Source organism: Elephas maximus, chromosome 2 (assembly GCF_024166365.1).
Source record: "Elephas maximus indicus isolate mEleMax1 chromosome 2, mEleMax1 primary haplotype, whole genome shotgun sequence".
Taxonomy (NCBI): domain Eukaryota; kingdom Metazoa; phylum Chordata; class Mammalia; order Proboscidea; family Elephantidae; genus Elephas; species Elephas maximus.
In genome coordinates, this window is record NC_064820.1 from 131,390,849 (window position 1) to 131,404,862 (window position 14,014).

General features: G+C 39.6%; 1 protein-coding gene across 2 annotated transcripts in view; it reads left to right on the top strand.

Annotated features, from left to right (window-relative positions):
* ALDH7A1 (aldehyde dehydrogenase 7 family member A1) overlaps nt 1-14,014 on the top strand; it is a 59,660-nt gene that overhangs the window by 24,183 nt on the left and 21,463 nt on the right. The window contains exons 10-11 of one of the 2 annotated variants that reach the window (XM_049873484.1): nt 3,522-3,563; nt 5,976-6,070. In XM_049873484.1, coding sequence (XP_049729441.1) covers nt 3,522-3,563; nt 5,976-6,070 — 137 coding nt within the window. The remainder of the gene's footprint in view (nt 1-3,521; nt 3,564-5,975; nt 6,071-14,014) is intronic. The other variant, XM_049873489.1, reaches the window with a different exon arrangement.

The window sequence follows — 14,014 nt, forward strand, 5'->3', positions numbered from 1 at the left end:
GCAGTGTTTCATTTTGTTGTACATAGGGTTGCCATGCATTGGAACTGACTTGATGGCACCTAACAACAGAATAGTCAAAATAATCTTGAGAAGGAACAAAGTTGGAGAACTCAGACTTCCTGAATTTTAAAACTTGTTATAAAACTACAGTTATCAAGACTGTACTGGCATAAGAATAGGCATATAAACCAGTGGGATAGAATTTTGAGTCCAGAAAGAAACGCTTACATCTATGGCCAGTTGATTTTTGACAAGGATGCCAAGACCTTTCAATAGGGAAAGAAATGTCTTTTCCACAAGTGGTGCTGGGAAAACTAGATAGCTGCATACATAAGCATGAAGTTGGACCTCTACCTCATACCATACATAAAAATTAAGTCCAAATGGATCAAGACCTAAATGGAAGTGTTAAAACTATAATTAATATAAAACTCTTAGAAGAATACGTAGGAGTAAATCTTTGCGACCACAGGTTAAGTAATGGTTTCTAAGAAACAAAAAGCATTAAAAATATGATAAATTGGACTTCATCAAAATTAAAAACATTTGTGTTTCAAATGACACCATCAAAAAAAGTAAAAAAGAAACCTACAGAACAGGAGAAAATATTTGCAAAGCTCTCATATCCAGAATATATAAAGAACTTTTAAATGTGACAATAAAAAGACAACTCAACTAAAACATAGGTAAAGGACTTGAATAGAACACTTTTCCAAAGAAGATATACAAACAGCCAGTAATCACATGAAGAGATGGTCAACATGGTGTTCCACTTCTTACATTAGCACGTTCCATCTCTCGTCCTTTTCCCGTCCCTTCTTAGTCAAGCAATAGATTGTAAATATAGTTTGTACCATAGGTAGGATTATAGATTTTAAAAATACACCTGCCTATCTTGAGTTATAGGTGCTTTTTCGGTAGGGGATTGGTGGTTAGGAGTCAAGTTAGAAAGCAACTGATGGGTAATCGGAAGGATGTAAAAAATAAAGGTCCCTTCTCTTTTGCCAAATCTCACTTGCAACCAGGCAGGAGGAACTGATGTTAAGCATAGAATCTTGTTTCTTTTGCATAATGCTGTATATACTGAGAAAGCTTTCACTAAATCAGCTATTGCAGCAGTGACGAGAGCTGATGTAGCACTTGATGGCTTTCTGTCGTAACACAACCACCTTCCCTTTGTTAATATTCCAGTAGGATATTTACTGTTTCAGAGTGGTGGAAATGAGAACATACTCTCCTGTCATCATGTGCTCTCCTGATAGCACAAATATGTAAAAGTTATTATATTGAAGGTGATTCTAAAGTACATTTAAGGGGGAATCTCAAATCTTCTATGCTGGGGAGAGAAGGTAAGAATGACACGACAGCCTGCTGTATGACTTTTGTGGAATGAAGGCTGGCAATACATATCAAGAGCCCTAATCATACCCTTTGACCCTGACCTGGTAGCTAATCAGCAGTCAGTGTATTTAGCAGTAGAGGAATAGCTAAACAGAATTTGCTACATCATCAGCACCAAATAATAGCAGTGCATTTTTTTTAACAGCTTTGAATAACTTAGGAAAATGGTGTGAGATATTAATCAGGAAAAAAAGGAAAAAAAAAAAGCAAAATTAATTGGATGGTACGATCTCAACTAAACATAAATGTACAGGGAAAACACTGGAAGGTACTAGACCAAATGTGAACAGGGACTTTATGGTGGCATTATGGGCCATAATATGGGCCATACATTTTTTTCCTGCTTGATTCTTTTGTGAGCCAGAATCGACTCGATGGCACACTGGGTTGATGCTTTTGGCTTTAATTATTATTTTTTAATTTTCTACAATGAGCACAATAATTCTTTGCAACTGTTTATTTGGATATAAATTCAAACTTAAAGTTAGAAGAATGACATTAGGAATTCCTGTATACTCTTTACCAAGATTCACCAATTGTTTGCGTTTTGCCCCATTTGCTTTATCGTTTTTTTCTCTCGTTTCAGTAATACACACATACACACACACCCTACGAGTGCATATTAGTTTTGAACCATTCAGAATAAATTGGAGACATGGTGCCATTTACCACCAAACATTTTAGAGTTTATTACCTAAGAATAAGGCCATTCTTTAAAACTAGGAAATTTAATGTTGATGGACTACTCATGCTACTTTTTTTTTTTTTATTAACTTTTATTGAGCTTCAAGTGAATGTTTACAAATCAAGTCAGACTGTCACATATAAGTTTATATACACCTTACTCCGTACTCCCGCTTGCTCTCCCCCTAATGAGTCAGCCCTTCCAGTCTCTCCTTTCGTGACAATTTTGCCAGCTTCCAACTCTCTCTATCCTCCCATCCCCCTTCCAGACAGGAGATGCCAACACAGTCTCAAGTGTCCACCTGATATAATTAGCTCACTCTTCATCAGCATCTCTCTCCTACCCACTGTCCAGTCCCTTTCATGTCTGATGAGTTGTCTTCGGGAATGGTTCCTGTCCTGTGCCAACAGAAGGTTTGGGGACCATGACCGCCGGGATTCCTCTTGTCTCAGTCAGACCATTAAGTATGGTCTTTTTGTGAGAATTTGGGGTCTGCATTCCACTGGTCTCCTGCTCCCTCAGGGGTTCTCTGTTGTGCTCCCTGTCAGGGCAGTCATCGATTGTGGCCGGGCACCAACTAGTTCTTCTGGTCTCAGGATGATGTAGGTCTTTGGTTCATGTGGCCCTTTCTGTCTCTTGGGCTCTTAGTTATCGTGTGACCTTGGTGTTCTTCATTTTCCTTTGCTCCAGGTGGGTTGAGACCAATTGATGCATCTTAGTTGGCCACTTGTTAGCATTTAAGACCCCAGATGCCACATTTCAAAGTGGGATGCAGAATGTTTTCATAATAGAATTATTTTGCCAATTGACTTAGAAGTCCCCTTAAACCATGGTCCCCAAACCCCCACCCTTGCTCTGCTGACCTTTGAAGCATTCATTTTATCCCGGAAACTTCTTTGCTTTTGGTGCAGTCCAGTTGATCATGCTACTTTTTAAATTGTAAAATAAAATGAAAAAAATATTTGGGATAGGCTGTATTCTGAGGAGGAGCCTGATGACGCTGTGGTTCAAGCATTCGGCTGCAAACCAAAATGCGGGTGGTTTGAACCCACCAGCCACTCCATGGGTTGTCTGCTTCCATAAAGATGAAGCCTTGGAAACCCCATGGGGCAGCTTTGCCCTGTCCTGTAGGGTTGCTATGCGTGGGAATTGACTTGACGGCGGTGGGTTTGTTTTTTATTTGGTTATATTCTCAGGCCATCTAGCAATGAACGTAAAATACTGCAAAAAAAACCCCAAACCCATTGCCAGTGAGTCGATTCTGACTCATGGTGACCCTACAAGACAGTAGAACTGCCGCATAGGATTTCTAAAGAGTGGCTGGTGGGTTCAAACTGCTGACCTTTTGGTTAGCAGGTGAGCTCTTAACCACTGTGCCACCAGAGCTTCATAAAATACTGTGGTAGGCATTAATTTATGTTTGTATTTTTTAAAGGGAGAAGTTTGTTAGAACTTGGAGGAAACAATGCCATAATTGGTAAGGCTGCCCTTTATTTGCTTTGTTTTCTGTTCAAAATGCCCTAATAGCCATCACAAACATGTAGAACTTGTTAAGGAACTCACCCCTTTAGTCAGTAAGACTTTCTGTGTTGTGTGTGCCTGTGACTTAATTCCTGTCTCGGAGTTTTACCTGGGAGAGAGGACACAGCTTGGTTGGAAGGCACAGTTAACTGGGAAAGGAACACGTTTGGCACATATCATCTTGGGTCTTAACCCGTTGCTGTTGAGTCAATTCTGACTCATAGCGACTCTGTAGGACAGAGTAGAACTGCCCCATAGAGTTTCCAAGGAGTGGCTGGTGGATTTGAACTGCCGACCTTTTTTGGTTAGCAGCCAAGCTCTAAACCACTACACCACCAGGGCTCCACCTTGGGTCTAGAGCCTTGCAAATGGGGCCTCCATTGTGGTGTGGCATTGTTTCTTTGTTGGTTTCCTTCTTTGTTTCTAAAAACTGGCCACATGCTTCTCTAGAATAAGCAACTGTTATGTGACTTGCTAAATCCTTGAGATTCAAAAACATCAATTTATGTCTATTGGAATCTTGATTGCTTTTATATTGGGAAGGAAAACTTCCTTAAGGCATTAAAAAAATCACTTATCTATAGGTTTCAAGATTACTTAATTCTATTTTTTAATTATTTGAGTTTGACACAAAAGAAAATAGTCTATCAGCTTAACTTCTGGATAATGGAATGAAGATCAGATTGTTGAGACTTAATAGAAGCATATCTTTAAATGCCCATATCTATTGTGGGCACTAAGGGGTTTAAAAATATATGGTGAAAGGTTTGTTCTAGATGAGCTTCTCATCTAGTTAGAGTTCATTTAAAAATACAGGTAATGTTTTGTGAGCACTAGGAATTTGCCAGGGACTGTGCTAAGCTGGAGGAGTCCTGATGGCACAGCAGTTAAGCACTCAGCTGCTAACCTAAAGGTCAGCAGTTTGAACCTACCAGCCGTTCCATGAGAGGAAGATGTGGCAGTCTGCTTCTGTAAAGATTACAGCCTTGGAAACCTATGGGGTTGCTAGGAGTTGCAATAGACTTGGCAAAACTTTGGTTTTGGTACTAAGCTATTTATTTTTTTGTTTTACTTAATCCTCACAGTAGTCTCATGAGGTGGATATCATTATGAACCTCATTTGATTGTAAGACTCTGAGGCTTAAAGAGAGGATGTACCTGAGATGACAGCCTAGCAAGTGGCAGAGCCGGCATTTGTGTCCACCAGTCAGACTCCAGACCACAGCCCTTTCCTTAACTCCTTACTACCAGGCGTTAGTACCTAGGCATTATTACCCCATTTTACGAATAAGGAAACTGAGGCATACAAAGTTAAAATAACACAATTAAAAAGGGGTGGAGCTGGATAAGAACTCTGGTCTTTTTGATCCCCCAGACCACCTTCTTCCCTATCATGCTAGTCTGAGAACACTGTTAGAGTCGGAGACGGGAAGAATTGAAAACATAAGAGGGAATTATGGATGTAAACTTCCAGAAGGCATAAAAGAGGGAAAGAATTAGAAGTAGTATAAATGGAAGGACTGACATTGTAAATACTACACTGAATTTTTCTTCTGAGGGCAGAAGAGGAGGAAGGAATAGACACAAATAAAGAGGAATTAGGAAGTGATGTTACACTGATCTCTTCAGAGAAGTAGAGGAAGCACAAAGGGGTCCTTGTGTGTGATCACGTTGAGATTTTCCATGAAGTGAGGTCATCTGGAGCAGGAGTAGAGAGCTTGAGGTGTTTCAGAGATCTGGAAGGCTGTAGGGTGGTAAGGGCATTTAGGGCAATCTACTGATGACGGTGAGGTTGTAGATATTGCTAGAGAATGTGTTCTGACAGTGGTGTTAATCAGAAGGGTTACATTGCTCTCCCTAATTGGCTGTGGGCCTAGTGAAACTGGCATCCTTGGAAACCCTATGGGCAGTTCTACTCTGTCCTGTAGGGTTACTATGAGTGGGAATTGGCTCGACGGCATCAAAACAGGCCATGGGGTTAAGAGGCAGATAAAGCTGACGAAGAAGATGATAGTCTTAGAGAAGATTCCCTGATATGGATACAGAGGCGGCTTAATCAGCGTCAGAAACTGGGAGAGATAAAAATGAAGAAGCCCTAGGAGCGAGAGCCCCAGTGTACATCTGTACTTGAGTAAAGACCATAGAGCTCATTGTTGTATTCTCTAGTCTCATAAAATACTCCCTGGAAGGAAAGTTGACCTTTTCCCCTAATGAATATATGTGTCTCTGTAATGTGAACATGCTTATTTTTTCAAGGAATAGTTTGGGTATTCATTTACTACACTTTCTAAAGGTATCATTTTATACTAGCTAGCAAATACTTTGCCTGCTTTGCCACATTGATGGTGTGTGTTTGTGCTTCTCTAAGCTTTTGAGGATGCAGACCTCAGCTTAGTCGTTCCATCAGCTCTCTTTGCAGCCGTGGGGACAGCTGGCCAGAGGTGTACAACTGCGAGGCGACTGGTGAGTGTGTCTGCATAGGCAAATCAGCTTGTCGTGCTCTTTAAATGCCAATTTTTTTTTAAATTTTTATTGTGCTTTAAGTGAAAGTTTACAAATCAAGTCTCTCATACAAAAATTTATATACACCTTGCTATATACTCTAGTTGCTCTCCCCCTAATGAGACAGCACACTCCTTTTCTCCACTCTCTCTTTTCGTGTCCACTCCACCAGCTTCTGACCCCCTCTGCCCTCTCATCTCCCCTCCCGACAGGAGATGCCAACATAGTCTTAAGTGTCTACTTGATCCAAGAAGCTCATTCTTTACCAGTATCATTTTCTATCCCATAGTCCAGTCCAATCCTTGTCTGAAGAGTTGGCTTTGGGAATGGTTCCTCTCCTGGGCTAACAGAGGCCTGGGGACCATAACCTCTGAGGTCCTTCTAGTCTCAGTCAGACCATTAAGTCTAGTCTTTTTATGAGAATTTGAGGTCCGCATCCCATTGCGGTCCTGCTCCCTCAGGGTTCTCTGTTGTATTCCCTGTCAGGGTAGTCATTGGTTGTAGCTGGGCACCATCTAGTTCTTCTCATCTCAGGCTGATGTAGTGTCTGGTTTATGTGGCCCTTTCTGTCTCTTGGGCTCATAATTACCTTGTATCTTTGGTGTTCTTCATTCTCCTTTGCCCCAGGTGGGTTGAGACCAATTGATACATCTTAGATGGCCACTTGCTAGCATTTAAGACCCCAGACATGACTCACCAAAGTGGGATGCAGAATGTTTTCTTAATAGATTTCATTATGCCAATTGACCTAGATGCCCCCTGAAACCATGGTCTTCAAACCCCCTCACCTGCTATGCTGGCCTTCGAAGCATTGTTTATTCAGGAAACTTCTTTGCTTTTGGTTTAGTCCAGTTGTGCTGACCTCTCCTATATTGTGTGTTGTCTTTCCCTTCACCTAAAATAGTTCTTGTCTACTATCTAATTAGTGAGAACCCCTCTCTCTCCCTCCCTACTCTTGTAACCATCAAAGAATATTTTCTTCTCTGTTTAAACTGTTTCTGGAGTTCTTATAATAGTGGCCTCATACAATATTTGTCCTTTTGCAACTGACTAATTTCACTCAGCATAATGTCTTCCAGATTCCTCCATATTACGATATGTTTCATAGATTCATCATTGTTGTTTATCGATGCGTAGTATTCCATTGTGTGAATATACCATCATTTATTTATGCATTCATCCATTGATGGGCACCTTGGTGGCTTCCATCTTTTTGCTATTGTAAACAGTGCTGCAGTGAACACGAGTGTGCATATATCTGTTCGTGTGAGAGCTCTTATTTCTCTAGGATATATTCCAAGGAGTGGGATTGCTGGATTGTATGGTAGTAGTATTTCCAGCTTTTTAAGAAAGCGCCAAATCGATTTCCAAAGTGGTTTAAACACCACTTTTTAATGAATTCTGCTAGTAGGGAGGTGTTATAGAAGCACTGCTAGAAAATGTGTTCCCTAGATGTGGTTGGCAAATGTGGCCCTGGTATTCTGTGCTCATCAGCCAGGGACTCTGCCTACTCGCCTTTCTCACCCATGCTGAAAGTGCTCTCACTGCTAAGTGATTGGAGTTGGACTGGAAGATGAGACCTGTTTTCGTTCCTATTCCTGGAACGATATGGACAAAGTCCAAAGTCATGTAGAGAATAAAACACACTAAAGATTTAAAAAATTAAAAAATGATTAGCTAAAAGGTAGACAGCCTAGGCCTTCTTATAAAAATATTTTAAAGATTTTAATTTTTGACCTGTTAAGTCTTAAGATTTAACTTGATGTAACATGGTTTATTGAAAAGCAAATTGACTCTGTTGGTGTGTGTGCTCTTTATAAATATATAATCTGTATAGTATACCTGTCTATCTACTCATAACCCATTGCCGTCGAGTAGATTCTGACTCAAAGCATCCCTACCAGACAGAGTAAAACTGCCCCCATGAGGTTTTTAAGGCTGTAAATCATTACTTTCTCCAGCGCAGCAGCTGGAAGGTTCGAACTGCCAACATTTTGGTTAGCAACCAAGTGCTTAACCACTGTGCCGCTAGGACTCCTTATCTGTCTACAGGACAAATTAACTTTAAGGGTATATAAGGGGATTTTGTGTGCAGGGTTTTGGGAAGTTTAATCTCCACCCTTAGGTTTGAGCTCGATTTCAGTTTTGTATAGAGTACATTCTTGATTTTCACGACTCTTTTATAGTATGGAAAAATTGTGTATACTACAACCAAGATAGTTTTGACTAGGTACAGAATTTGCCTGTATTTGTTGTTTTTTATTACTGAAGTTGGTGCAGTGGTTAAATGCTTGGCTGCTAACTGAAAGATCAGTGGTGTGAACCCACCAGCTGCTCCATGAGAGAAAGATGTGGCAGTCTGCCTCCGTAAAGATTTACAGCCTTGGAAAGCCTATGGGGAAGTTCTACTCTGACCTGTAGGGTCACTATGAATCAGAATCTGCTTGATAGCAGTGGGTTTGGTTTTTGGCTTTAATAAAAAATAAACAGTTCACAGTTAATTTACAGAGGACTTGGCTTTAGGTTTAGACTCTTGCCAATAGTGAGTATGAACAAATTCCTTTTGAATTAGGTCGACATAATCTAAATTAATTGGAATGAGATAAAAGACACACGAATAATGCAGTCTTTACCTTTCCCATTTCATTTTTATTTTTTCTGTTTTACAGCAAATGAAAATCTTTTGATATTACCCAGTTCACAAAAAATCTAAGATGACATTCATAAAGAACTTAAAATTTATTAAATTTGTTCACCTTAAACATTTATTCCATTAAAGCTAAGAAGAAAACAGAAAAATCCATTCCTGTTCAGCTGGTTCTGATTCATAATGACCCTGTAGGACAGAGTATAACCGCCCCATGGGGTTTCCAAGTCTTTAATCTTCATGGAAGCAGACTGCCACGTCTTTCTCTGGTGGAGTGGCTGGAGGCTTTCAACTGCTGACCTTTTGGTTAGCAGCCGAGCACTTTAATCACTGCGCCTCCAGGGCTCCCTGAAGAAAATAGGGGTACTCCAAAGGATTATAGCCTTAAGTACATGGTAAAACATGAAATAACGTGAAAGCCTGGCATTTTCCTATTCAGCCAACATTTATTTTTCCTTTGTGTCTTGGAGCAAATATACAGTCGTGCTTTATATATATATATATATATTTTTTTTTTTATTAACTTTTATTGAGCTTCAAGTGAACGTTCACAAATCAAGTCAGACTGTCACATATAAGTTTACATACATCTTACTCCGTACTCCCGCTTGCTCTCCCCCTAATGAGTCAGCCCTTCCAGTCTCTCCTTTCGTGACAATTTTGCCAGCTTCCCTCTCTCTCTATCCTCCCATCCCCCTTCCAGACAGGAGATGCCAACACAGTCTCAAGTGTCCACCTGATATAATTAGCTCACTCTTCATCAGCATCTCTCTCCTACCCACTGTCCAGTCCCTTTCATGTCTGATGAGTTGTCTTCGGGAATGGTTCCTGTCCTGTGCCAACAGAAGGTTTGGGGACCATGACCGCCGGGATTCCTCTTGTCTCAGTCAGACCATTAAGTATGGTCTTTTTGTGAGAATTTGGGGTCTGCATCCCACTGGTCTCCTGCTCCCTCAGGGGTTCTCTGTTGTGCTTCCTGTCAGGGCAGTCATCGATTGTGGCTGGGCACCAACTAGTTCTTCTGGTCTCAGGATGATGTAGGTCTCTGGTTCATGTGGCCCTTTCTGTCTCTTGGGCTCTTAGTTATCGTGTGACCTTGGTGTTCTTCATTTTCCTTTGCTCCAGGTGGGTTGAGACCAATTGATGCATCTTAGTTGGCCACTTGTTAGCGTTTAAGACCCCAGATGCCACATTTCAAAGTGGGATGCAGAATGTTTTCATAATAGAATTATTTTGCCAATTGACTTAGAAGTCCCCTTAAACCATGGTCCCCAAACCCCCGCCCTTGTTCCGCTGACCTTTGAAGCATTCATTTTATCCCGGAAACTTCTTTGCTTTTGGTCCAGTCCAGTTGAGCTGACCTTCCATGTATTGAGTGTTGTCCTTCCCTTCACCTAAAGCAGTTCTTATCTACTAATTAATCAATAAAAAACCCTCTCCCACCCTCCCTGCCTCGTAACCAGAAAAGTATGTGTTCTTCTCAGTTTTTACTATTTCTTAAGATCTTATAATAGTGGTCTCATACAATATTTGTCCTGTTGCCTCTGACTAATTTCGCTCAGCATAATGCCTTCCAGGTTCCTCCATGTTATGAAATGTTTCACAGATTCATCACTGTTCTTTATCGATGCGTAGTATTCCATTGTGTGAATATACCACAATTTATTTACCCATTCATCCGTTGATAGACACCTTGGTTGCTTCCAGCTTTTTGCTATTGTAAACAGAGCTGCAATAAACATGGGTGTGCATATATCTGTTTGTGTGAAGGCTCTTGTATCTCTAGGGTATATTCCGAGGAGTGGGATTTCTGGGTTGTATGGTAGTTCTATTTCTAACTGTTTAAGATAATGCCAGATAGATTTCCAAAGTGGTTGTACCATTTTACATTCCCACCAGCAGTGTATAAGAGTTCCAATCTCTCCGCAGCCTCTCCAACATTTATTATTTTGTGTTTTTTGGATTAATACTGGCCTTGTTGGAGTGAGATGGAATCTCATCGTAGTTTTAATTTGCATTTCTCTAATGGCTAATGATCGAGAGCATTTTCTCATGTATCTGTTAGCTGCCTGAATATCTTCTTTAGTGAAGTGTGTGTTCATATCCTTTGCCCACTTCTTGATTGGGTTGTTTGTCTTTTTGTGGTTGAGTTTTGACAGAATCATGTAGATTTTAGAGATCAGGCGCTGGTCAGAGATGTCATAGCTGAAAATTCTTTCCCAGTCTGTAGGTGGTCTTTTTACTCTTTTGGAGAAGTCTTTAGATGAGCATAGGTGTTTGATTTTTAGGAGTTCCCAGTTATCGGGTTTCTCTTTGACATTTTTGGTAATGTTTTGTATTCTGTTTATGCCTTGTATTAGGGCTCCTAGGGTTGTCCCTATTTTTTCTTCCATGATCTTTATCGTTTTACTCTTTATGTTTAGGTCTTTGATCCACTTGGAGTTAGTTTTTGTGCATGGTGTGAGGTATGGGTCCTGTTTCATTTTTTTGCAAATGGATATCCAGTTATGCCAGCACCATTTGTTAAAAAGACTATCTTTTCCCCAATTAACTGACACTGGTCCTTTGTCAAACATCAGCTGCTCATACATGGATGGATTTATATCTGGGTTCTCAATTCTGTTCCATTGGTCTATGTGCCTGTTGTTGTACCAGTACCAGGCTGTTTTGACTACTGTGGCTGTATAATAGCTTCTGAAATCAGGTAGAGTGAGGCCTCCCACTTTCTTCTTCTTTTTCAGTAATGCTTTGCTTATCCGAGGCTTCTTTCCCTTCCATATGAAATTGGTGATTTGTTTGTCTATCACCTTAAAAAATGACATTGGAATTTGGATCGGAAGTGTGTTATATGTATAGATGGCTTTTGGTAGAATAGACATTTTTACTATGTTAAGTCTTCCTATCTATGAGCAAGGTATGTTTTTCCACTTAAGTATGTCCTTTTTGATTTCTTGTAGTAGAGCTTTGTAGTTTTCTTTGTATAGGTCTTTTACATCCTTGGTAAGATTTATTCCTAAGTATTTTATCTTCCTGGGGGCTACTGTGAATGGTACTGATTTGGTTATTTCCTCTTCGGTGTTCTTTCTGTTGATGTAGAGGAATCCAAGTGATTTTTGTATGTTTATTTTATAACCTGAGACTCTGCGAAACTCTTCTATTAGTTTCAGTAGTTTTCTGGAGGATTCCTTAGGGTTTTCTGTGTATAAGATCATGTCATCTGCAAATAGAGATAATTTTACTTCCTCCTTGCCAATCCAGATGCCTTTTATTTCTTTGTCTAGCCTAATTGCCCTGGCTAGGACTTCTAGCAAGATGTTGAATAAGAGCGGTGATGAAGGGCATCCTTGTCTGGTTCCCGTTCTCAAGGGAAATGCTTTCACGTTCTCTCCATTTAGAGTGATATTGGCTGTTGGCTTTGCATAGATGCCCTTTATTATGTTGAGGAATTTTCCTTCAATTCCTATTTTGGTGAGAGTTTTTATCATAAATGGCTGTTGGACTTTGTCAAATGCTTTTTCTGCATCAGTTGATAAAATCATGTGGTTTTTGTCTTTTGTTTTATTTATGTGATGGATTACATTAATGGTTTTTCTGATATTAAACCAGCCTTGCATACCTGGTATAAATCCCACTTGATCGTGGTGAATTATTTTTTTGATATGTTGTTGGATTCTATTGGCTAGAATTTTGTTGAGGATTTTTGCATCTATGTTCATGAGGGATATAGGTCTGTAATTTTCTTTTTTTGTAATGTCTTTACCTGGTTTTGGTATCAGGGAGATGGTGGCTTCATAGAATGAGTTGGGTAGTATTCCGTCCTTTTCTATGCTTTGAAATACCTTCAGTAGTAGTGGTCTTAACTCTTCTCTGAATGTTTGGTAGGACTCTGCAGTGAAGCCGTCCGGGCCAGGGCTTTTTTTTGTTGGGAGTTTTTGATTACTGTTTCAATCTCTTTTTTTGTTATGGGTCTATTTAGTTGTTCTACTTCTGAATGTGTTAGTTTAGGTAGGTAGTGTTTTTCCAGGAATTCATCCATTTCTTCTAGGTTTGCAAATTTGTTAGAGTACAATTTTTTGTAATAATCTGATATGATTCTTTTGGTTTCAGTTGGTTCTGTTGTGATGTGGTCCTTCTCGTTTCTTATTTGGGTTATTTGTTTCCTTTCGTGTATTTCTTTAGTCAGTCTAGCCAATGGTTTATCAATTTTGTTAATTTTTTCAAAGAACCAGCTTTTGGCTTTGTTAATTCTTTCTATTGTTTTTCTGTTCTCTAATTCATTTAGTTCAGCTCTAATTTTTATTATTTGTTTTCTTCTGGTGCCTGATGGATTCTTTTGTTGCTCACTTTGTATTTGTTCAAGTTGTAGGGACAGTTCTCTGATTTTGGCTTTGTCTTCTTTTTGTATGTGTGCATTTATCGATATAAATTGGCCTCTGAGCACTGCTTTTGCTGTGTCGCAGAGGTTTTGATAGGAAGTATTTTCATTCTCGTTGCATTCTATGAATTTCCTTATTCCCTCCTTGATGTCTTCTATAACCCAGTCTTTTTTCAGGAGGGTATTGTTCAGTTTCCAAGTATTTGATTTCTTTTCCCTAGTTTTTCTGTTATGGATTTCTAGTTTTATTGCCTTGTGGTCTGAGAAGATGCTTTGTAATATTTCGATATTTTGGACTCTGCAAAGGTTTGTTTTATGACCGAATATGTGGTCTATTCTAGAGAATGTTCCATGTGCGCTAGAAAAAAAAGTATGCTTTGCAGCAGTTGGGTGGAGAGTTCTGTGTAAGTCAATGAGGTCAAGTTGGTTGATTGTCGTAATTAGGTCTTGCGTGTCTCTATTGAGCTTCTTACTGGATGTCCTGTCCTTCTCTGAAAGTGGTGTGTTGAAGTCTCCTACTATAATTGTGGAGGTGTCTATCTCACTTTTCAGTTCTGTTAAAATTTGATTTATGTATCTTGCAGCCCTGTCATTGGGTGCATAAATATTTAATATGGTTATGTCTTCCTGATCAATTGTCCCTTTTATCATTATGTAGTGTCCTTCTTTATCCTTTGTGGTGGATTTAAGTGTAAAGTCTATTTTGTCAGACATTAATATTGCTACTCCTCTTCTTTTTTGCTTATTGTTTGCTTGATATATTTTTTTTCCATCCTTCGAGTTTTAGTTTGTGTCTCTAAGTCTAAGGTGTGTCTCTTGTAGGCAGCATATAGATGGATCGTGTTTCTTTATCCAGTCCGAGACTCTCTGTCTCTTTATTGGT